Here is a 24,504-nt window from a genome sequence, read left to right on the forward strand (position 1 = left end):
GTGAGGAAATAGTGTTGAGATACAAACTCCAGCTGTGATCTTTATGAGTGACAGTGAAGATTCTTAAAAGGCCAGATGACATACTGCTACTCCTAATTCATATGTTCTTTAATTTTAATAATTATATTCCTTATTCAGATGCTATTTGAAATCTTCTTGTAGACCTACTTAGAAGAGCTGACACCTACACAGCACCACAGAGTGGATGTTTAACACCTTGCTTTGTATTGAACTGGTGCAACCTAACAATGGGAGATTCTGAGCAGGCAGTAGGTAGTTTTCTTTGGGTAAAAAAAAAGAGCTCAGTGGTAGCCCAGACAAAGTGAAGAAGTGCAGATAGTGTAGGTGGGTGGATAATGTGAAGGTGTAAGTAAAAGAAATTAGTGGTAATCAAGCCACTAATCTAACACTAGGTTCACTGAAAGGTCTATTTCCCACTCTCTTGATTACAGATGGTTTGCAATAATCAGGGAAGGGAAAAAAGGATGTCAATAGGTGAACTGCACTATTTCCAATGCTCCCATCATTCACCCACAGTAAAACTGATATGCGCCAAAGTCACTGTTCATATCTCTTTATTATACAATTTTCCATGACTACTATATAAAATATACGCAACTTTAAAATACAAAATGTATAGTTATAACACACAAGTACATATCTTAAGTCAAATAGCAAAATACGGCACTTTTTTTTTTACACACTCAATGTTTTAGAAACAGTCTCTTCCCCTCCACCATCAGATTTCTGAATGGTCCATGAACACTACCTCACTATTTTGCTCTCTTTCTCAACTATTTATTTATTTTTTTATATTTCTTATTGTGAAGTAATTTGTGTATTGCACTGTACTGCTGCTGCAAAGCAACAAATTTCACGACAAATGTCAATGATAATAAACCAGATTCGATTTTCTCTGAAATCACACAGTCAGCCAAAAATAGTGAGGAACAATTAGCCCACATTATCCTGGGTCTTTAAGAGCAAACATTTAAAAAGTAAACAACTCAGATGACTTAATACTTGTACATTAATACTGCATTTATATTAGGAATCATAATACATAAACTAAAATTAATGTCATAATTTTAGTGAAAGCAAAATGAACAAGAGTACTATTGCTTGACCAGCTTTACCAAAACTGATTTTCACTGGAAAATTAAATAAATTCATTATAGTCATTTAAAACTAGCAAGGAGATTGCTAATACAGAAATTAAATTGAATTATTATTAATACTGCTTGCTTTTATACATGTATGCATACTTGACAAGGCTGTTCAATGTTCCTTATTTGGCCACTTGTTTAATTATTAATAATGTGAAGTTGCAAACAATCTGCTGTGGGAGCTCAGTGGCTAGAGCAGAAAGGAGAAAGGAATTTTTGACATTTGACAATACTGATGCAGGGTTTCGATTTGAAACATCAGCAGCTCCTTTCCAACGTTCAAAGTACATTTATCAAAGTATGTGCACATTATACAACCTTGACATTTGTCTCCTTACAGGCAGATACAACACAAAGTAACCCACTGCAGATTCTGCTTGAGCTGCTGAATTCCACCCCCCCCCCCCACCCGATTGGTAGTTGCCCCAAGATTCCAGCATCTGCTACCTCTTGCGTCTCCAGTAATCTAAAGTTTACTGGCACATTTTTGAAGGTTTGATCGTGTTTTGGGGGAAAACATTAGAAAATTAAATTATTATTTATGTTCTTTAACTGCACAAAACATTGAAAATATTCTAATTGGACTCTGCTCAGGTGGGAGCACAGCCTGTGCTGTAAAATCCATTGATCTTTTTCAGTTTTGTCTAATGACAAACAGGCAACACATGGGCACAGGACCAAATATCCCATCTTTTTAAAGAAAAGAGAGTTAATACAGTGGATTCTGGTTTATCAAGGTAGCCACTTATCTGACAGAACAAAAATAAACCAATAGCCGGGATTTCCTTTATTTAATTGGGCCGCTAACACGCTTAATTGGTGAATAGTTTCTAACTAGCCTCAGTCACATGTGGTCAATAGACACTACAACATGCTCAGAGCAAATAGCCTTTAAATAGCGCCGCTTGCATGTGTTTATGTTCAAAAAGCTGTGATTTTTGTCACTAATAATTGGTGAGTATTGAACAGTAAGATAATTCAGAATTATTTTGCTCACTGTGGTTTCAAGCATACAGGCTTACAGATGCCAGAAATGGTCAGAAATGAAAATGAAATGATTTCACTACTTCAGTGAGTCAGGGGCTGCGAAGAATTTGAAGATATTGACCATCATCTTGATTTTTATAATGGAAGTGAAGATTTGGAGGATGCACTTGAAAGAATTGTTTGAAAGCTGTCCTTTATCTGCAGTAGGTGTCTGTGCTGATTTTGTTCATTTAGACAATCTGTTCTATATTTCATTTAAATACATAATTTCAAGGTCAAGTTTACATTTATTTGTCATTCAACCATACATGAATATCCATGAATGCACCCCAATGAAAGTGTGTCATTCTGGGGCCAAGGTGCAAAACACAGTACCAACAGTCATTCACAGCACAAAGAACATATAGAATATACAAGGCGGCAATAAAACATAGTCACACACAAAGAAATATATAGTCCAAGTCTCTGAATCCATGAATGTTGCAGCAGTCTGCAATCAAACATGATCTATCTTATCTTCGGCCAAGCAAATACTGAAGAGCAGCACCAACTCCAGCATGGACACCATGCCTCCTGCACTCCAGTGAAGTGCACTGACTTCAATCCCTCTCTCATGAATGGCTGCAAACAGGTGACGTTTGTGTTTGAGGCCTAGTCCTCACTGCAACTGAGGCCACACAGCTGCCTGCCGTTCACCAATAAAACAGTGAATCAGACTTGCAGCATTCCACATTACCAATGTCCAACAATGTCTTCCAATCAAAAGAAAAGTGACTAAGACGATCGCTCACTATTAGACTGCACACTTCCTTCATCATGCACCAACCTGATCCCCACCAGCTCCAGCTTCTCTGCCAATGAGCAATTAACTCACTGATGGGACTGACCGGTCATACTTTAAGCTCTTAATATACAGCAGGGTCTTGCAATTATAACAAATATTTTAAAAAGACAATAGCACCTTCAGTTAGCCCCATAGAAGCAGCTGCATCTGAGCATTCCACCATTTAAATTTGTTACTTAATTAAATGGTAGTTTGTCTTTTTTATTCCTTTTTAACTATTTCTATGAAACTTCAGCTATTTGGGGCAGCCACTTAAATGGGCAGAATGTTCTGGTCCCAATGTAGTCCAATTAACCAGAATCCAAGGTATTTATTAAGATGAAGCTGAGAAGCTGTTTACTGATAGTGAAATTTAAATATATGCAATGCTCAAAACACCTAGCTCACATTACATAAAGATTACTCAGTGTGGGGAATCTGCAACATTATTTTACAATTATGAAAGAAATATTTTCCATCAATTGAATTACTTTATACTAATCTGATTATAACTGTTGCTATCAATGTCTACTTGTAGTGAAATAAAGCAACATCTCTATCTTACCTCATCATGTCAACTCAGTCAGGCTTTGGAAAGATTGATAAAACACATATCCAGTTAAAGTTATAAGCAAGTACAATTATTACAGCATGCTACTGTATAAAGTGTCACTCTAGAACAGCTGCAAAAGTGAATAACATTACTAATCCTCAAGAAGCTGTCTGTGGTAAGTTCAAGTTTATTAACGGCTGAATTTCCTAAAACATGTGCACATCATAATCTGCAGGGAGTCTTTTGTTATGACCAGCTGAAACTAACATTTATAGCTTATGGATGATTTACTTGATGGTCTGAAGCAACCTCCCTTCAGATTTGGTTTGAGCTGGGGACAAGCCATCATATTCCATAGAATCCTGTTCTTCATAACAATGGTTTATCCTTGAAGCACTTAAGCAACAAAATAGACCATCATCAATTGTTGTGTAATGTTCTATCAGGGCTCTTAAGCTGGGGAATTCTGTGTTCAGATGCTGAAAGACATCAAGCACACATTATGAATATTAAAAATTACTATAGCAAGAATGTTAAGAATTTTAAAAAATGTAATCCTACCTCAAGATAATATTTGCCTTCATCATTTTTACAAATCATGTAGTTTATTACACCAAATGGGGTCCGCATCATCAGTGTCCAGCACTTCAGAGGGCCAGGATTCACCCAAAGTAAGAAAGCTCCCAGAACATCACGTTTTAAAAGTTCTATAGCAGAATCCCTTTACCAAAAATAGAAAAAGATATTTGTGAAAAACAAACTCATTTAAAGCAGCAGAAGATGATGGTCATGTCAAAGGAAATGTTTACTGTATTGGGCATATTATGCTCATTTTTACTTTAGTAATGAAAAACTATTATACTGCACTGTAATTTTCAAGTGGGTTGAATGACAGCCAAACCACCAATGACCCACGTTCTGCAGCAAAAAGGAATCTTTTTACGGTATTTGTACTGCAACAATGGATTTTCTTTTTGCTTAGCCATGGCACATGAGCATTGCTGGCAATGCTAATATCTTTTGCTTTTCTTTAATTGTACTTCACAATTTGATCATCCGGCATCTTCTTAAACTCCTGCAGTCCAACTGATCAAGATACACTCACAGTTCTTTTGGGTAGGATGCTTCTTCTGAACAACAGTCTCTTGACCATGTCTGCGTGCCTTTATACTTTGGGTTGCTGCTGCATGACTGGCTAATTAAATATTTGCATTGCAGAAGCAGATGTGTGTAGTAAAGTGGCCAGTGCGTATATTTATTTCCAAGTTAGATGGATCTGTGATTTGGAGTGGGACTTGCAACTGTTTGTGTGCCTATGCCCTTACAGCTCTTGTCGAACTGAATAGCAGAGTTTATTCCTAAACATTTACAGCTGTTCTCAAACTAGCAGAGGCCATGTGTTTGAAAGGGATTATTGAAGAACGTCTTGTGAATTGCAGCAATGCATTTTTTCACAGAATACACATGCAACTACATTGTGCTGTTGTCGGAAGAAGTAAATAGTTGGATATCAAAAAAGCAAGCTAATTCATTCTGGACAATGTTGAGTTGATAATGGCAATGAAGTACTGACCAGGGAGTAAAAGATTGCGTGGGCAACAGTAAGACCTTTAGTGGTGGCAACAGTGAGGGGAAGAGGACCCACAAGGGAATAGGAAATGACCAACAGTTTATAGGTGACGGTGGTGGAGGCAGATACAACAGGGTCTTTTAAGAGACTCCTGGATAGGTACATGGAGCTAGAAAAATAGAGGGCTATGGATTAACCTATATAATTTCAGAAGTAAGTACATGTTCGGCACAGCATTGCAGGCCGAAGGGCCTGTATTGTGCTGTAGGTTTTCTATGTTTCTAAAAAGAAGATTGAAACCGGAAGTGAAGCAGGATATTAGCTCAGATTATGTTGAGTTAGGAAATACCAAGCAATATAAACTATTAGTGGCAGTTGCATATAGAATACTCCAACAATCACAATGATGATCAGCATGATATTAAACAGAAAATTAGAGATGCACACCATCAGGATACAATTGTTTTCTTGGGTGGGTTTAACCTGATTAGATTGTTGTTGTTGTTGTTCCTCCCTTTCACACCTTGTGGCACATCAGGCAGCATTTTTGCTGCTTCCATAACATTTGACTTTTTAAAAAATCAAGGCTGAGTTGCTAGCTCGCCACTCAACTCAGCATGGATGGAAAGTATGCAAGGAGTCAAATGGATTTGAACTTGGGACCATTCACATCAAAGTCCAGTGCTGATGCCACTATACCACAGGCTGGCATGGATGTAGATGGAACTAGACAAATTTGTAATAAAAATATGGTGGAGAGTTACTGTACTGTATATGAGCTTCAAGTGTAAATTTGGCTACAATGCCAGATCAAAGTAATTAGCATAGAATGTATATAGTTAAGGCTGTAACAGTGATTCTTCTGACACCCACTAGTTACCACTTACCAGACTGAAAATGATCGATTTATGTCAGCTGTTGTCTGTTAGTCTATCCTCACTCCATGCTCATATATATAATTGCACATTTAGACGGAGAAGTAACGTAAAGATTTTTATTCCTCATGTAGGTAAAGGATGCCAGTAATAAAGTCAATTCAATTCACTTAAAATACCCACAAAACCATGAGCTCTTGAACAGTAATCTTTCACATAGCACCTTACTGAATGCCTTTTAAAAACTAAATACTCTACGTTTACTGGTTCTCCTTTAACCATTCTGTTAAATTCTTAAAGACGTTAATCAATTTGTCAAAAACAGTTTCAATTCGTGTCTGATCTACTTGACTGAATTATAAATATCCTGCTAAGGATTAATGATTGATTTTCCCCAATAGTTTCCTTCTTTCTGTTTTCCTATTTTCTTGAAAAAGCATTTCATTAATAGTTTTCCTTCTAGGTTTATTTGTCACCTTCTAGGTGTATATTTCTCAGAATTTTGAATGTTTTAATGAAGTTACTTATTATTCTAGTGAACTCAAGATCGATCCTGTTCCATTTCTCCAGAGAACTGTCCTAAGGATCAATCTAGATAACCATTATTTTGTTGAAGATGTTAATTTCAAAAGAATTTCAGAATTACCAAGGAACTCTCACTGACAAACTAACCTGGGTATCCCAGCACTGGCCCAGACAGTGTCCATTAGGAGTTCTTCATGCTGTAGTGGAGCAAGTGCTTTCCAAGATTCCAGGAGTTCATCTCCCCACCTGCAACTGTCTGTGAAAGATAGAATAATTAACCTTTTGGACACACTGGCAATACTTCAACTAGTCATCCCATTTATTTCAAGTGTAATTTTGATTTTAAAAAAATGAACATTATATAATCACACCAAATGCTGGAGGAACTCAGCAGGCTAGGCAGCATCTATGGAAAAGAGTACAGTCAACATTTTGGACCGAGACCCTTCAGCAGGACGTCTCGGTCCAAAATGTTGACTGTACTCTTTTCCACTGATGCTACCTGGCCTGCTGAGTTCCTCCAGCATTGTCTGTGCATGGCTTTGGATTTCCAGCATCGGCAGATTTTCTCGTTTGATTTTTTAATCAGTTATTCAGCAAAAATGAGAAAATCTGCAGAGTTGGAAATCCAAAGCAATGCACACAAAATGCTGGAGGAACTCAGCAGGCCAGGCAGCATTTATGGAAAAGAATAAACAGTCATTTCTGGCCCTTCACCAATTATTCAGTAAAGTATGCTGAAAGAGCACCAATTTGAACCTGAATTGGGCATATTAAAGTTACAATATTAACTCTAGCTTTATGCCAAGTTCAGTTTGAAAAACATTTGAAGGGTACTACATGCTGCTTATTTCACTTCAATACTCCTTGAATTAAACTGTTTTAAGTGCTGAGTATGAGAGAAATTTGCAGTTCAGAACCCATCCAATATCTCAACAAAAAAGTGATAGAGTAGCCTTTTAAAGCTTTCTGCTTCATTCTTTCTCAATAATAGAACCAACCAGTTCTGCTCCACCACCACCCTCCTATGTCTGGCAAAACTGGTCCTCACCCTTAACAATTTCTCCTTCAGCTCTTCCCACTTTCTCTAGACTCAAGGGATAGTCATCAGCATCTGCTTGGGTCCAGGTTATACCTGTCATTTTGTTGGCTAAGTAGTACAGTCCATGTGCTAACCTTTTCCTGGTAATGCTTCCCAACTCTTCCTCCGCTACATTGACTATGCTGATCTCGTCAATATCATCAACATCGTCCAACTTCCATTCTGCCCTTAAATTCATTTAGTCCACTACTGACACCTCCACCCCACCCTCGATCTCTCTGTCTCCATCTCTGGAGCAAAATGTCAACCGACATCTTTTATAAACCAACTGATTCACACAGCTATCTTGACTATCTCTCTTCCCTTTTCTCAGTTCCTTCATCTCCGCCACATCTGTTCCCAGGATGAGGCTTTGCTTTCCAGAGCATCAGAGATGTCCTCATTCTTCATCGAAATGGGGTTTCCCTTCCTGCACCATTGATGCCATCTTCAACCACATTTCCTCCATTTCCCAGGTATTCCCAGTCATCCCATCTTCCCGTCATCTTAATAGAGTTCCTCTTGTCCTTACCTACTACCTGCAATTAACACATCATTTTCCGCATCTTCCGCCATCCCCAAAGGGAATAAACACATTTTAACTTCCCCCCACTCTCCACTTTCCCCATGGATCGCACCCTCCGTGATTCCCTTGTCCATTTGTTCCCCTCCCCCCACTAATATCCCACTTGGCACTTGCTCGATATCTCTCTACACCTGCCCAGTCACCTCCTTCCTCCCCTCCATTCAGGGCCTGAACAGTCCTTCAGGTGAGGCAATCTTTCACCCACGAATCTGCTGTGGTTGTTTATTGTATCGAGTAGTCCTAATGTGGTCTCCTCTACATTGGAGAAAATTGCCATAAATTGGGGGACCGTTTCATCGAATACCTCTGCTCCATCTACCTAAAGCAGAACTTCCTGTTGGCCAAACATTTTAATTCCAATTACCATTCCCATTTTGACATTTGATCCTCTTGTGCCCCGATGAGGCCACCCTCAGGGTGGAGGAGCAACACCTTATATTCTGTTTGGGTAGCCTCCAACCTGATGGCATGAATATCAATTTCTCCTTCTGGTAAAAATGAAAATCACTCTCCCTTCTCTCTTATTCCCCATTCTGGCCTCTTGCCTCTTCTCACCTGCCTATCAGCACCCCCTGATGCTGCTCCTTCTTCCCATTCTCCTTTGGTCCACTCTGCTCTCCTATCAGATTCCTTCCTCTCCATTCCTTTACCTTTCCCACCCACCTGGTTTCACCTATCATTTACTAGTTGTCCTCCTTCCCCTTCCCACACCTTTTTATCTTGGAATCTTCCCCCTTCCTTTCCAGTCCTGAAGAAGAAACTTGGCCAGAAACCTCAACTGTTTGTTATATTTCCGTGGATGATAGATCTCCTAGATCTCTTTGTATTTCTCCCTTACCTAACTCTACACCATTCAGATAATAGTCTGCCTTCCTGTTCTTGCTCCCAAAGTGGATAACCTCACACTTATTCATGTTAAACATCATCTGCCAAGTATCTGCCCACTCACCCAGCCTATCCAAGTCACCCTGAATTCTCCTAACATCCTCATCACATGTCACACTGCCACCCAGCTTAGTATCATCAGCAAACTTGCTGATGTTATTCTCAATGCCTTCATTTAAATCATTGATGTAAATTGTAAACAGCTGTGGTCCCAATACTGAGCCCTGTGGCACCCCACTAGTCACCACCTGCCATTCCGAGAAACACCCATTCACCACTACCCTTTGCTTTCTATCTGCCAACCAGTTTTCTATCCGTGTCAATGTCTTCCCCCCAATGCCCTGAGCTCTGATTTTACCCACCAATCTCCTATGTGGGACCTTATCAAATGCCTTCTGAAAATCGAGGTACACTACATCCACTGGATCTCCCTTGTCTAACTTCCTGGTTACATCCTCGAAAAACTCCCAACAGATTAGTCAAGCATGATTTACCCTTGGTAAATCCATGCTGGCTCGGCCCAATCCTATCACTGCTATCTAGATATGCCACTATTTCATCCTTAATAATGGACTCTAGCATCTTCCCCACCACTGATGTCAGGCTGACAGGTCGATAGTTCTCTGTTTTCTCCCTCCCTCCTTTCTTAAAAAGTGGATAACATTAGCCATTCTCCAATCCTCAGAAACTGATCCTGAATCTAAGGAACATTGGAAAATGATTACCAATGCATCCGCAATTTCCAGGGCCACCTCCTTTAGTACCCTAGGGTGCAGACCATCTGGACCTGGGGATTTGTCAGCCTTCAGTCCCATCAGTCTTCTCATCACCGTTACCTTCCTAATGTCAATCTGTTTCATTTCCTCTGTTACCCTATGTCCTTGGCCCATCCATACATCTGGGAGATTGCTTGTGTCTTCTTTAGTGAAAACAGATCTAAAGTACTCATTAAATTCTTCTGCCATTTCTCTGTTTCCCATAACAATTTCACCCGATTCATTCTTCAAGGGCCCAACATTGTTCTTAACTATCTTCTTTCTCTTCACATACATAAAAAAAGCTTTTGCTATCTTCCTTTATATTCCTGGCTAGCTTGCGTTCATACCTCATTTTTTCTCCCCGTATTGTCTTTTTAGTTAAGTTCTGTTGTTCCTTAAAAACTTCCCAATCATCTGTCCTCCCACTCACCTTAGCTCTGTCATACTTGCTTTTTTTTAATGTTATGCAATCTCTGACTTCCTTTGTCAACCATTGTGGCCCCTTTCCCCCCTTTGAATCCTTCCTTCTCTGGGGGATGAACTGATTTTGCACCTTGTGCATTATTCCCAAGAATACCTGCCATTGCTGTTCCACTATCTTTTCTGCTAGGCTATCCGTCCAGTCAACTTTGGCCAGCTCCTCCCTCATGGCTCCATAGTTTTCCCTGTTCCACTGCAACACTGACACCTCCGAGCTGCCCTTATCCTTCTCAAATTGCAGATAAAAACTTATCATATTATGATCACTACCTCCTAATGGCTCCTTTACTGCAAGATCGCTTATCAAATCCTGTTCATTACATAACACTAAATCCAGAATAGTCTTGTCCCTGGTCGGCTCTCGTACAAGCTGTTCCAAGAATGCATCCTGTAAGCACTCTACAAACTCCCTATCCTGTGGTCCAGCACCAACCTGATTCTCCCAGTTCACCTGCAAGTTGAAATCCCCCATAATTACTGCGACATTACCTTTGCCACATGCCAATGTTAACTCCCTATTCAACTTGCACCCAATATCCATGCTACTGTTTGGTGGCCTGTTGACAACACCCATTAGGGTCATTTTGCCCTTACTGTTCCTCAGTTCTATCCACACAGACTCTACTTCTCCTGACCCTATGTCCCCCCTTGCAAAGGACTGAATCTCATTCCTCACCAACAGGGCCACCCCACCCCCTCTGCCCACATTTCTGTCCCTACGATAGCACATATACCCTTGTACATTCATTTCCCAGGTCTGATCTCCCTGCAGCCATGTCTCCGTTATCCCAACAACATCATAGTTACCCATTCGCACCTGCTGACCAGGTCTGACCTGCTGAATTCCTCCAGTGTTTTATGTGTGTTGCTCTGTTAGATTTATATACTCAATAACCAAAAACCTAAACACGTTTCTATGTTTAGAATATAGTGGCTTGCTGCAAAACTGAAAAGCATTATTTCTCTATAATTGGAGGCACTGAAGATTAAATAGACACTTTATTCACTGAAATGCATATAAACACATTAGATAATATTGCTCAAGCTAAATCTCTTGAATTTATTTATAAAGTAGTATTATTCCATTTGAACTAAAGTAAGCACAATGTCAGAAATGCTTAATATCTACAGTGAAAAAAGGACTTCAATGTTTTGCATGTACTGCCAAAATATTCTGATGAAATGCTATGGCAGGGACTCCATGGCCTCCCAAATCCTGTTAATACATGTACAGGACATAAAAGAATATGAAATGAAGAAAATATTCAAAGACATTCAAAGACACACTTTAACATCCTAGAGAAAGGAGTTCCTCACATCTTGCAGGCAATCGCTTTGTTTACAAAACTTGCTGCAATTGTGGTGTATATATAGTTGTGATTCCAACACAGGTTCCAGTCAAGACAGTAATGCATCTTGTCAATTTAAAATTCGGTAAAAGGAATAAAGGCATTTGGGGGCCAGAGAGGGGAATCCTCTTCTGCCATGATGAGGCAGGTTAGAGGAGTAAGAACTTATATTCCGTCTAGGTAGTCTCCAACCTGATGGCATGAACATCGATTTCTCCAAATTTTGGTAATTTTCCACCTCCCCTTTCCCTCTTCTTCAATTCCCCACTCTGGCTCACTCTTACATCTTCTCCTCAACTGCCTGTCACCTCTCACTGGTGCCCACCTTGCTTCCTTTCATCCCATGGTCCACTCTCCTCTCCTATCAGATTCTTCTCCAGCCCTTATCCTTTTCCAACTACCACCTCCCAGCTTCTTACTTCATCTCCCCTCCATCACCTACCTAGTATCACCAATCACCTTCTAGCTTGTAATCCATCCCCTTCCTCCACCGTCTTATTCTAGCATCTCCCAACTTCGTTCCCAGTTCTGATGAAGGATACCAGCCTGATCTATTGACTATTTGTTCATTTCCATAAATGCTGCCTGACCTTCTGAGTTCCTCCATCATTTTGTATGTGATGCTCTGGATTTCCAGCATCTGCAGAATCTATGTTACAGAGAATTTGAAGGTTTTGTTTCACAATCTAGTACTGGGTATGCTCAATGGAGTCATCTGAGTGTAAACAAGACCTCGATTATGAGGATATTGGCCTGGAACAGAATGCTGATATTGGGTTCCTTTATCTATATGAACCATTTTGGGGAGTCAGCATTGGCATTGACTTTCCAGTGACTTGAGGTGCTTGTGCTAAGTTCAAACTTCGGTAATAAATAAAATACAGGGATCATATTGTTCAATAGACTGTGATCTTTGTGTCAGGTTTGAGATTTGAGCTGCACCCTTTTTTCCCTCATACAGTCAAAAGCTATGCAAGCATATTAAAATAATGTTGAATTTCTTCATCAATGGCTGCTTCACTGCATATTAGCCCTGAGAAATCAAGAAATAATAAGTGGTCCATATTTTTCAAGCACTTGTCATTATGTTGGATTAGACAGTATAATTATTTCCTTTGCAGTTTAATTCTATTCTCCTGTTTGTATTTATATAATTACCTATATCCATATAATTGTTCAGTGTGAACCCTAGAATTACAGTTCTTTCTCTTTCTAGAAGCTTCTTTGGTATTGTATTATTTAAATAGGGTCTATCTGATTGGTCAACTCTTATCTACAGATTTGAACTCTTATCTACTGCATAGTATAAAAAGGGCAGAGCATATTGGACCACCATCTTTTCTTCTTCTTTTCCTTTCCCTACCAGCTACTCTCTAATTTCTTACTACTCTCTATTTCCAATTCCTTTGTTCTCTTAAGAAGAAGAAGAACAGCCTTTAACTCGGCAGTGGAGTTATCAGAGTACCATCATGACGGTGTTTCCGTAGCAAGCAATTCTTGTTTTAACGAGGCCGAGTTGCTAGCTCGACACTCAAACCGACTTGGATTCAAACTCGGAAACCTTCGCTCCGGAGTCCAGCGCTGATATCATTGTGCCACCAAGCGGAACTTTGTTCTCTTAATGCTTAAAAAAATTATCATGAAGCAATAAGTTTTATGCCTTTTTCTTGACTTCTGAAAGAACCTTGCATCAAAAATATCAGAATCCAACAATTTGATGTAGTCAGGAAGGATGGTTGCAAAGATTTAAGTACTTGGAAAAACGCCAAAGTGGAATTTTTTGCGCTAAGTTAAAAAAGAGCTAAGAGCTTACTCTAATTCCAAATCATCTGGAAAAAAAACTGGTGCTGCTTCAATACATCATCTGGTGGAAGTGTAGCTATGAGGAAACTACGTTACTTTTTGAAAAAAATCTGTTGGTTACAATCTATTGAAACTTTGGTTGCAATCTATTGATACTTCGGATCACGGTCAAAGTAATAAAAAGTATGTACAAATTAAGTGCTAGCATGAGATACTATTAAGACAAAGACCGAAGTTGAGAAACTGAGCTCTTACCTGAAGAAAACATCTCAGTTTAACAAGATTAATGAAAAAGTCTGGATGAAAAATGTGTTAAGTTTATAAAGAAGGCATTGGATAAGATCCAGAGAATGCCAGAGGGAAAGGAAAAATTTAGAAAATGTATGTTAAAGATATGAACACATGGTCAGTTTGATTGAATGTATGAGCAAGTGATAAAAGTTGCATAAGCAAGTAAAGAAGTTGACTAAACAATTGGGAAAGAAATGTGAAACACATGATAAACTACAAAATCAGTATGACAGAGACAATAAAAAGTCTAAAGAACAAACTTCTCTATTAACTGAACGAGAGAAAACAACATGAGTGTAATCGAATCAAGGTGTATTGTATGGATCTAAGAAGCAAACTGTAGCAACATGAAAAAGCTGAGCAGGGACCTCAAGTGGGCAATCCTACCAGTCCAGTGAGTGGTCCTGCCAGTGACACCTCTTCTTGGGAAACACCCGCTATATTGCACAATCCTCTGAGATAGCACCACCATCTGACCTCTAAAGAATTACAGGATGGGCATGGCCTGAACTCTACAGCGGCCTCTAGTGACGCATCTGAGAATGACAGTGATGAAACAAGACTGACAGCCATATCACAGCTTGCTCCAATAAAGATCGATGGAGTGATCACATGCAGGACTGAAGATGGAACGAATGAAAGGAAACAGACAGTTGCTAATCTATGTATTGACAAGCTAACCTCTCTAGTAGCAGATCCATCAACTATTTTAATGCCCTAAAGCCATCACACAAGTGGCTTACAGTTATTGTATGGCAAATAGATTCTAGTTCATACTATAACACACACAAAATGCTGGTGGAACACAGCAGGCCAGGCAGCATCTATGGGAAGAAGTACAATCGATGTTTCAGGCTGAGACCCTTCATCAGGACTAACTGAAAGAAGAGATAGTAAGAGATTTGAAAGTGGGAGGGGGAGGGGAGATCTGAAATGATAGGAGAAGACAGGAGGGGGAGGGATGAAGCTAAGAGCTGTAAAGTTAATTGTCAAAAGGGATACACAGCTGGAGAAAGGGGAGGATCATGAGACGGGAGGCCTAGGGAGAAAGAAAGGGGGAGGGGAGCACCAGAGGGAGATGGAGAGCAGGCAAGGAGTGATTGTGAGAGGGACAGAGAGAAAGGGGGGGGGGGAGGGAAGAGAGAATAATAAATAAATAAATAAATAAATAAGGGATGGGGTAAGATAGGGAGGAGGGGCATTAACGGAAGTTAGAGAAATCAATGTCCATACTATTGGCACCTGAATGTCAACCATGTTTGGGCTTTACATTTGAAGGTCAAGAATACCAATGGATGAGGCATAACAGTATCACCGTCTATCATATGACTTTAAGACAACATCTGAGGACATACCAGACATTGATTCGACAATCATACAAAATGTGAAAGATGTTCTGATTACATCCAAAGCTACATGATGTGCTTTATTTGCTCAATTATATATCATCCAAAGGTCAGAAAGCAAATTTAGATGAGGCTCAATTACAATAAGAAGAAGTAATTTACTTGAGCCAGTAAATTCCCAAGATAAGCAGGAAATCACTAAGAATCATGCAAAAACCTTTACGTCAGCCAAGCTGCCTAAAGCAGTTCAACAACTCCAATTATTTCTGGATTTGTGTAACTACAACAGTGTATGGAATGATTCATATGCTGAAATGCCCAACCACTCAACAATTTGCTGAAGGGCAGTAAGTGCTCAGATGACCTGTGACTCTTAATGAAAAAATAACAAAGCATTTTAAACTTTAAAGGCAACACTGCACCTGCATTAGGAATCCCTGAAAGAGATAAATCATTTACCCTGTGTGCCAATGAGAAACACATGATGGCAGACTTAATTCAAGAATATGGAGACCGACAGCATCCTTTTGGTTATTACTCTGTTAAAGGTGTAAATCTGTACACCGATGGCTCCTCAATGGCTGAGAGAGGAATTCAAAGGGCTGGTTGGGCCACTGTTCCTGAAACTGAAATGCTGGCATCAGGAAACATGGCTCCAACAGGCAGGACTTTTATTTGAAATCTGTAAGGTGGTAATAGGGAGATCAGCTAATATCTACACTAATTTTCAATATGCTTTTGGAGTTATTTATGATTTTAGAACCATATGGAGGCAAAGCGTGTTTCTTACGCCTATAGGAACCCCAAATAAAGGTCATAAAATAACTGTCAGAAATTATTGTATTAAAAATGTAAAAGTCACTTAAAAATGGCTACATTGAAAGCCATGGAAATATATTTGCAATTGAAATTGTGAAAAAGGCAGCATGAGGAGTAAAAGTAATCAAAGAATTAAAAGAAGTACTGTGAACTTGTGCAGTGAACCCGACAACTAAAATAATGGAAACTAAGTTAGACTCTTATCAAAAATTAACATACAAGATTCTAGGACTAGAATATAAAAGCAAGGATGTAATGTTGAGGATTTAATAAAGCACTAGTGAGGTCTCACTTGAAGTATTGTGAGCAATTCTGGGCCCCTTATCTAAGGAAGGATGTGCTGACATTGGAGAGAGTTCAGAAGAGGCTCATGAAAATGATTCTGGGATTGAAATGGTTGTCATATAGGAGCATTTGATGGTCCTGGGCCTCTACCAACTGGAATTCAGGAGGGATCTCATTGAAACCTATTGAATGTTGATAGGCCTCGATAGAGTGGATGTGGAGTGGATGTTTCCCATGGTGTGGGCATCTAGGACTAGAGGAGACAGCCTCTGAATAGAGGGATGTCCATTTAGAACAGATAAGGAGGAATTTTTTTTTAGCAAGAGAGTAGTGAATCTGTGGAATCCATTGCTATGGGGGGCTGTGGAGGCCAAGTCATTGGGTATATTTAAGGCAAAGGCTGATAGACTCTTGGTTGGTCAGGGCATGAATGGATACGGGGGAGAAGGCAGGAGATTAGGACTGAGAGGTAAACAGATCATCCATGATGAAATGGTGGAGCAGACTCAACTGGCCAAATGGCCTAATTCTGCTCCTATATTTTATGGTCTTATAGTCTAAGTAATTCGAGAGATGCAAGCTCAATGGTCTAACCAAGAAAAGTGGTTCTGAATGGAGAATGGTGGGAGGTTAAACAGTGACAAAGCATGGAGATATGGCACTAGCCACAGACTATTAGCTCCACTATGTTGCTTCCTTATCTGGCACAGCTGATTCGCTGTCTAGGACACACTGGAGTGGAAAAGATCGTGGTGGAATCCAAAGTCCAAAGCACAAGCTTGACAAATATTTGTAAGATGCATGACATGTCAGTAAATGAATCATTGAACAGCTGAAAAGCAGTCACAATTAAGTACTCCTGCCCCATCTGGTCCATTTTTACACTTACAAGTGGACTACATTACTTGGCCAAAATGTCAAGGATACTCAGACATTCTGGTAATCGTGGCCAAGTTTTCATAATAGTTGGAAGCCATTCCTGCAAGAAAAGCCACTGCCACACATGCAACAACAAATCTGATCAAGGAGTATATTCCTAGATGGGGATCGTCATGGCACAGTGACTCTGAGCAAGGAACACATTTCACTGGGAGTGTTTGTCAGGAATCATGTCAACTGATGAACATTCAATGGTCTTTTCATTGTCGATTTCACCCAGAGTTCATTAGGACAAGTTGAACAAATCATCAGACAATGACTAAGTATCATGAAAAAGGCTTACCATGGCCCATGGTCCTTCCTATGCTCTTATGTAGCATCAGAGCAACTCCAAACAAAAAGATTAAATTAAGTCCATTTGAGATAGTAACAGGGCATCCTATGTCACTGCTGGGAGCTTTTTATATTCTGAGAGGTTGGTATACACATATGGCTAACAGTTTCAGAACTATTGTGCGAAATTAGCCCAAGTTGTCCAGTCTGCTGCTCAACAGGTTCCTGCTGCTTGGAGTGATCCAACAGAAGGAGGACACACCCCGGTTCCTGGCAAGTGGGTCCTGACTAAGATATCACATAAGAAACCACTGGGAGCTCAGTGGGAAGGTCCTTATCAAGTGCTGTTAATTACTAATTCGACGGTGAAAGTAGCAGATTAAAGTAAGTGGATATACGACAGCCACTGCAAGTGAGCTAAAATGGTACTGACGAGGACAACAAACACGGTGGTTAATTTGCTAGTAACCTCTGACTCAGTGTCTAAACTGCTGGGCTACAATGAGAAAATCACTAAGCAGCCAGAAGACTTCAGTGTCGACAGCTACTGGGCATCATGAAGCTTATTCTAAAATTAATTGTCGTTACATTTTTGCTAATTTTACGTCCCAAGTCTGGAAGTAAATGCGACATTTCAGGAGGAGCTCATTTTGCACCAGTTTTATTCCCATTTTATGGTGTTGCAAGGAGTATAAGAGAAATTTTAAATGTTGCTGCAGCCTTAGAAAGGGGAAGCAATTACACCACTGATACCTTGGGAAAAGTAACAATAAAAATAGTCTCGTTGTGTCAGATAGTTCTTCAAAACAGTATGGCATTAGATCTTAGCAGTTAAAGGGGGAGCTTGCTGTTATAGGCAAGCTGTGTTGTACTTACATGGCTGACGTGTCAGAAGACATAACAAATTTGGCTGATCATATTCATAAAGAGGCATCTAAAATACATCAGTCTGAAGAATGGGCTTACTTTCATTGGATTCATTTAAGTCTAGGAAACTGGTGTTACTCAATATTCTGAGTTACAATATTTCTCCTGATATGCTTTATCAAAATTTATTTATTTTTTACCTGTATAAAGGTGATCCTTAACAGAGTACTTTAAATTCATGTAAGCATGCCTAATAATCTATCCAGCAATGACATAATCCTGTGAATAATCTTTGACATTTCCATAATTTGGGTAGTTTTTAAAAATTATTTTATACATAACGTAGTTACCACAAGTTTATTTGCATCTGAATTTTCAGATGTGATTTAAAATCAAACGGGGGACTGTTGGACTAGACTATAATTATTATTTTCTTTGCGGTTTAACTTTTTATGCCTGCTTGTATTTTAAATAATTACCTATATACATGTAATTGTTCATCGTTGGAAGGAGGCATTCTACAGCGATTATAGAGAGTCTTTATTGTTAGAACACTTAGATTTTGTGAATGCTTCATTTTCACATATGCTTAAGGGAACAAGTAAATGATGAAGTATATACATGTGGCCTTCAATCACATGTGCCATCTGTATGCTGCAGTTCAGTTAATATGGTAGAATAACCATGTTTCCATAATGGAGGTGATGTAGGGGTAATAGCTGGACAATAGCAATCAATTGCCCTCAAGTGTGCTTCTCTAGGACTAGACAGATGGTCAGTGTTGTCTCTGGAAGATTGAGAGGAGATTTGATAGAGGTATACAAAAATCAGGAGGGGTATAGATAGGGTAAATGCAAACAGACTTTTTCCACTGAGTTTGGGTGGGACTGCAACCAGAGATCTTGGGTTAAGGGTGAAAGGTGAAAAGCTTAAGGGGAACATGAGGGGAAACTTCTTCACTCAGAGGGTCATGAGAGTGTGGAATAAGCTGCTGGCACAAGTGGTGCATGCATGTTCGATTTCAACGTTAAACAGAAGATTGGATAGGTACATGGATGGTAGGGGTATTGTCAGCTACGGTCCCAGTGCACGTTGCTGAGAGTAGGCAGTTTAAATGGCTCAGCATGGTCTAGATGGGCTGAAGGATCTGCTTCTGTGTTGTACTTTTCTATGACTATGACTTTAAAAGCCTCCAAATCTACTGGAGGAAACTAAAGTCAGCATCCTTTCCCAGTCCAACACGTAGAGTGTATAGACCCTAATTACATTCATTTAGCTCAATTGGACAGATTGTCATTTACATGACAACACAAGGCTTTGTTCTGAAGTGCAGGCAATACAAGGCTAATGGGCAACAGTGATCTCTTCTCTCTTAAGACAATCTACTTACAGCAAACACCCCAAATACTGGAGAATCATGAAAATGTATTTCACGGAAACAGATCTTTCAGCCCAACTTGTTCATGCTAACCAGAGCACTTCAGTATTAACCCCATTAAAAATACAACATTTGTTCATAGTTGTCTATACTTAAATAATTCAAATGTTCATCTAAACACTTCTTAAATGCTTTCAGTGATCTGGCCTCAACCATTCTCTCAGGCAATGCATTCCAGATACTTATCTCTTTCTGGATGAAGAAGGTCTACTCATATCCCTTCTGAATCAATTCTCCCTACACAATACTTATGTCCACTAGTTTTATCTACTGCTGATATGAGGGAAAGATGCCTGTAGTATACTCCATCTATCTCACAATGTTGTCCTTGCAGAATCCTCCAAAGACTCACCTCCACTTCAGTAGCTTGTAACTCCTCCAGAATTGTCGCAGGCCTCCCTTACTAGTCCCCTTCTTGCACAGTCACTCAGGTTTTGAGGACGGCCTGCTCTAGTCAGATTTATAGCTGTGCCATATTCTTTCCATTTCTTGATGACTGACTGAACTGTACTACACGGGTATTCAGTGACTTGTAAATTTTCTAGTATCCATCTCCTTTTCAACAACCTTTTCATGGAGTTGCTCGGAGTGCTCTTTTATCTTCATGGTGTAGTTTTTGCCAGGATACTGACTTACCAGCAGTTAGACCTTCCAGATACAGGTGTATCTTTACTACAATCAATTGAAACACCTTGACTGCACACGGTGATCTCCATTTAATTAATTATGTGATTTCTAAAATTAATTGGCTGCACCAGTGATGATTTGGTGTGCTGTATTAAAGGGGGTGAATACTTATGCAATCAATTATTTTGTGTTTTATATTTGTAACTAATTTAGATAATTTTGTAGAAATCTGTTTTCACTTTGATACAAGAGTCTTGATCAGTGTCAAGAAAGTCAAAATAAATCCACTGTGATTCACTGTCGTAAAACCATAAAACATGAAAACTTCCAAGGGGGTGAATATTTTTTATAGGCACTGTAAGTTAAAGTTAATTTAAAGTATGATTTTAAAGTAACAATGGGAAGTTTTCTTCTTCGCATGAACATCTATGACAAAGAGTCCATTGAATGTGCTAAGGTAGCTGGAATAGGCTTTCTCACCTACACCTAAGATATGATGAGGAACCATTATGAGATAATAATAAAGATATTCAGAAATAATTAAATGAATAACTCTCCTCTATATTTTTATTTGAGGGAATGAATACCACCTAAGCTCTCTATGTAGCTTAAAATTATGCATTCCTTAAATATACATTAACAAATGCAAGTTAAATAATGAAAATCCTTCTGGATGCTCCCAGTTTTAACTTTTCAATAACCTTGCTAACAATGACTTACAGCCATCTGCAAGTGCTTGCTGAAATTGTCTCTTGAAGGTAGAGCTCCTGTAAGCTCCTGACCTGATTCCTTTGTTACGTATAGCTTTCTTTCGTACCAGTGTTAATGAAGAGTATGGACATTCTTCCAGTGGATCCAATTCTTTTGTTTGGGCCTAAAGGGAAAAGGAAGTAGACATGAGTTTAGTTGAGCTTTCATTTGTTAAGGGATAATTTCACCTTCCATTCCTCCAAATTTTGATAATAACATTAAATTACAGAAAAAATGAATATGCAGAAATGAATAATATTTTACAGTAATTATTTTAACCTGTTCAAGCTGATAATACAGAATCTGAGGCCACAAACCAGGCACGCCCAGGATCCTCTTCAGTTTGCGTATAAGGAGAAGGTGGGAGTGGAGGATGCTATCACGTACTTGCTGCACAAATCACTCTCTCACCTAGAGGGGGTCAGTTGTGCTGTGAGGATTACATTCCTTGACTTCTCTAGTGCCTTTAACACCATCCAGCCCAAGATCTTAAGGCACAAACTAACGGAGATGGGAGTAGACTCTCACATGGTGGATTGGATAGTGGACTACTTGACAGATAGACCTCAGTATGTGCAGTTGGGAGACTGTAGGTGGTCAGCAGCACAGGGGCGCCGCAGGGAACCGTACTCTCTCCGGTCCTGTTCACCCTGTACACATCAGACTTCCAATATAACTCAGAGTCCTGCCATGTGCAGAAGTTCGCTGATGACACGGCCATAGTGGGGTGTGTCAGGAATGGACAGGAGGAGGAGTATAGGAAACTGATACAGGACTTTGTGATATGGTGCAACTCAAACTACCTGCGTCTCAATATCACCAAGACCAAGGAGATGGTAGTGGACTTTAGGAGATCTAGGCCTCATATGGAGCCAGTGATCATTAATGGAGAATGTGTGGAGCAGGTTAAGACCTACAAGTATCTGGGAGTACAGTTAGACGAGAAGCTAGACTGGACTGCCAACACAGATGCCTTGTGCAGGAAGGCACAGAGTCGAATGTACTTCCTAAGAAGGTTGGCGTCATTCAATGTCTGTAGTGAGATGCTGAAGATGTTCTATAGGTCAGTTGTGGAGAGCGCCCTCTTCTTTGTGGTGGCGTGTTGGGGAGGAAGCATTAAGAAGAGGGACGCTTCACGTCTTAATAAGCTGGTAAGGAAGGCGGGCTCTGTCGTGGGCAAAGTACTGGAGAGTTTAACATCGGTAGCTGAGCGAAGGGCGCTGAGTAGGCTACGGTCAATGATGGATAACTCTGAACATCCTCTACATAGCACCATCCTGAGACAGAGAAGCAGTTTCAGCGACAGGTTACTATCGATGCAATGCTCCTCAGACAGGATGAAGAGGTCAATACTCCCCAATGCCATTAGGCTTTACAATTCTACCGCCAGGACTTAAGAACTTTTTAAAGCTATTATTAATGCTTTTTGAGATAGTGATTTAGATGCATATCATATTTTTTACTGAGTTAAGTATTGTATGTAATTAGTTTTGCTACAACAAGTGTATGGGACATTGGAAAAAAGTTGAATTTCCCCATGGGGATGAATAAAGTATCTATCTATCTATCTATCTATCTATCAAGCTACTTGGATGTGATTACTAATAATAACCCTCTTGAGCAACAATCTCCTGGCACTTCTACAGGCATTATTAAAATCAGTATTACTTTTGTGTGTACATATGAGTATTACAGATGTTGAATAACTATTATTTGGCAGAGAATCTAACCTCTTTAATATACAGGCCTAATTTTGTGGTAGGTAAAGAACGTAGAAGAATACACGATGTTATTGACCCACAAAGTTATGCCAACCATTTAACCTACTCCAAGATTAATCTAACCATTCCCTCTGACATAGCCCAAAACCCTCCATTTTTTTTCAACCATGTGCCCATCCAAGAGTCTCTTACATGTCCCTAAAGTTCTACCACCACCAGAGGCAATAGTGTATACTGCTGACCTTGAAAGAAGAAGAGTAGTCATAACAGGATAAAGACAGGTTGAGTGACTGCGTGAAAACGTGGCAAGCCAAGTTTAATGTGAGAAAGTGTGAGTTAATCATGTTGGTCAGAAGCAGACTTTTATGTTCATGGAGAGAGATTACAAATAAGTGAAGTGCAGAAGGATCTAGTGTTCTGTACACAAATCACAAAGGGTTACCTGATTGTTGCAGCATATAGTTATGAAGGGAAATGGCACATTGGCCGAAATGTAATTTGTTTGGAGTTTAGAAATAAATTAGAGTTGTTACAATTATATAGGGTATTATGGAGGTCACATATGGAATTCTGTGCACAGTTTTGGTACTCATAGTTAAGATAAAGCATCAATAATCATGAATGCATGGGACTTTGGTGGTGCAAGTCTGATGGGGTTTCTAGCCTATTAATACCCTGACACATTTTTATTACTTTTCTATGTCACACAGTATTATAATAAACTACCCAGGAAAATCATTGAGTCAGGAGGGTGCAGGGAAACTGTAGCCACAGGGAATGACAAGCAAGTGCCAGAACCAGTGCCTTTGGCAATTGGGAAGTGAGCATGGGAACCACAGACCAGGCCAGGAGGAATGGAGCGCAGGAAATGGAATGGGAGTACAGTAACTGGAGCCCCAGCCAGTAGGAAGATATTGCAGAAACTGGATCGCCAACAAACAGTGAGGAAAAGATAGGGAAATTTAGCATTATGAGTAAGTAATCTAGAAAAGTTGTTGAGACATGGGGAAGATTACCATGATATGACGGTGAGCAGATCTCAGGGGCAAGGTGGCCAACTCCTGCTCCTATTTTCTCATATTCCCATATACATGTATATGAAACAATGATGTATACCATCGGTGTCCTCCCACAATTCCCTTTCTTATTGCTTGTACATAGTAACAGAGACACAACATAAAAGAGTTTTACTCCCTCATGTTGTGAGATGGAGGTAAGAAATAAAAACTCTAATTCTAATTCCAAACACTACCCATGGAGGTAGCACAGCTTTCTCCCTCCTCACTTTTGTTTTCTGGTCTCAGCAGCGGGGGATTTCTGGTTAGAGCGACGGTCATGTAATTTGGAAAATGTTACGTAATGACATTGTTATGTTATCAGCCAAATACATTGAAAAATTCTCACACATGGAAAATCAGGAAATGAACAGTGTTAATCTTTAACAAACACTTTATTCAGAAGGCAATAAATTTGCTCGTTTGGAGCAGCTGAAATATCATAAATTTTAAAAATTACAACATAGGTCATAGGACAAGAACAGGTCCTTCAACCCATCGGTCCCGAACCAATTAAATTAATAATCAAATGACTAACTAATCTCCTCTGCCCACACAATGTCCATATCCTTCCTTTTTCCTCAGATTCCTGTGCCTATCTAAACATCTCTTAAAAGTTTCTAATGCTTCCACCTCAAACACCACCCTGGGC

General features: G+C 39.6%; 1 protein-coding gene across 1 annotated transcript in view; it reads right to left on the bottom strand.

The window, feature by feature from the left end:
- Positions 1-558: 558 nt before the first annotated feature.
- The window catches only part of sh2d5 (SH2 domain containing 5), a 68,228-nt gene continuing 44,282 nt past the window's right edge, over positions 559-24,504 (bottom strand). Inside the window, exons 7-10 of the mRNA XM_073031695.1 lie at positions 21,047-21,200; positions 6,647-6,755; positions 4,091-4,250; positions 559-4,008 (exon numbers count right to left, since the gene is read on the bottom strand). Of these exons, the coding sequence (XP_072887796.1) occupies positions 3,817-4,008; positions 4,091-4,250; positions 6,647-6,755; positions 21,047-21,200 (615 nt within the window). The 3' untranslated portion in view covers positions 559-3,816. The remainder of the gene's footprint in view (positions 4,009-4,090; positions 4,251-6,646; positions 6,756-21,046; positions 21,201-24,504) is intronic.

Source organism: Hemitrygon akajei, chromosome 29 (genome assembly GCF_048418815.1).
Source record: "Hemitrygon akajei chromosome 29, sHemAka1.3, whole genome shotgun sequence".
NCBI lineage: Eukaryota > Metazoa > Chordata > Chondrichthyes > Myliobatiformes > Dasyatidae > Hemitrygon > Hemitrygon akajei.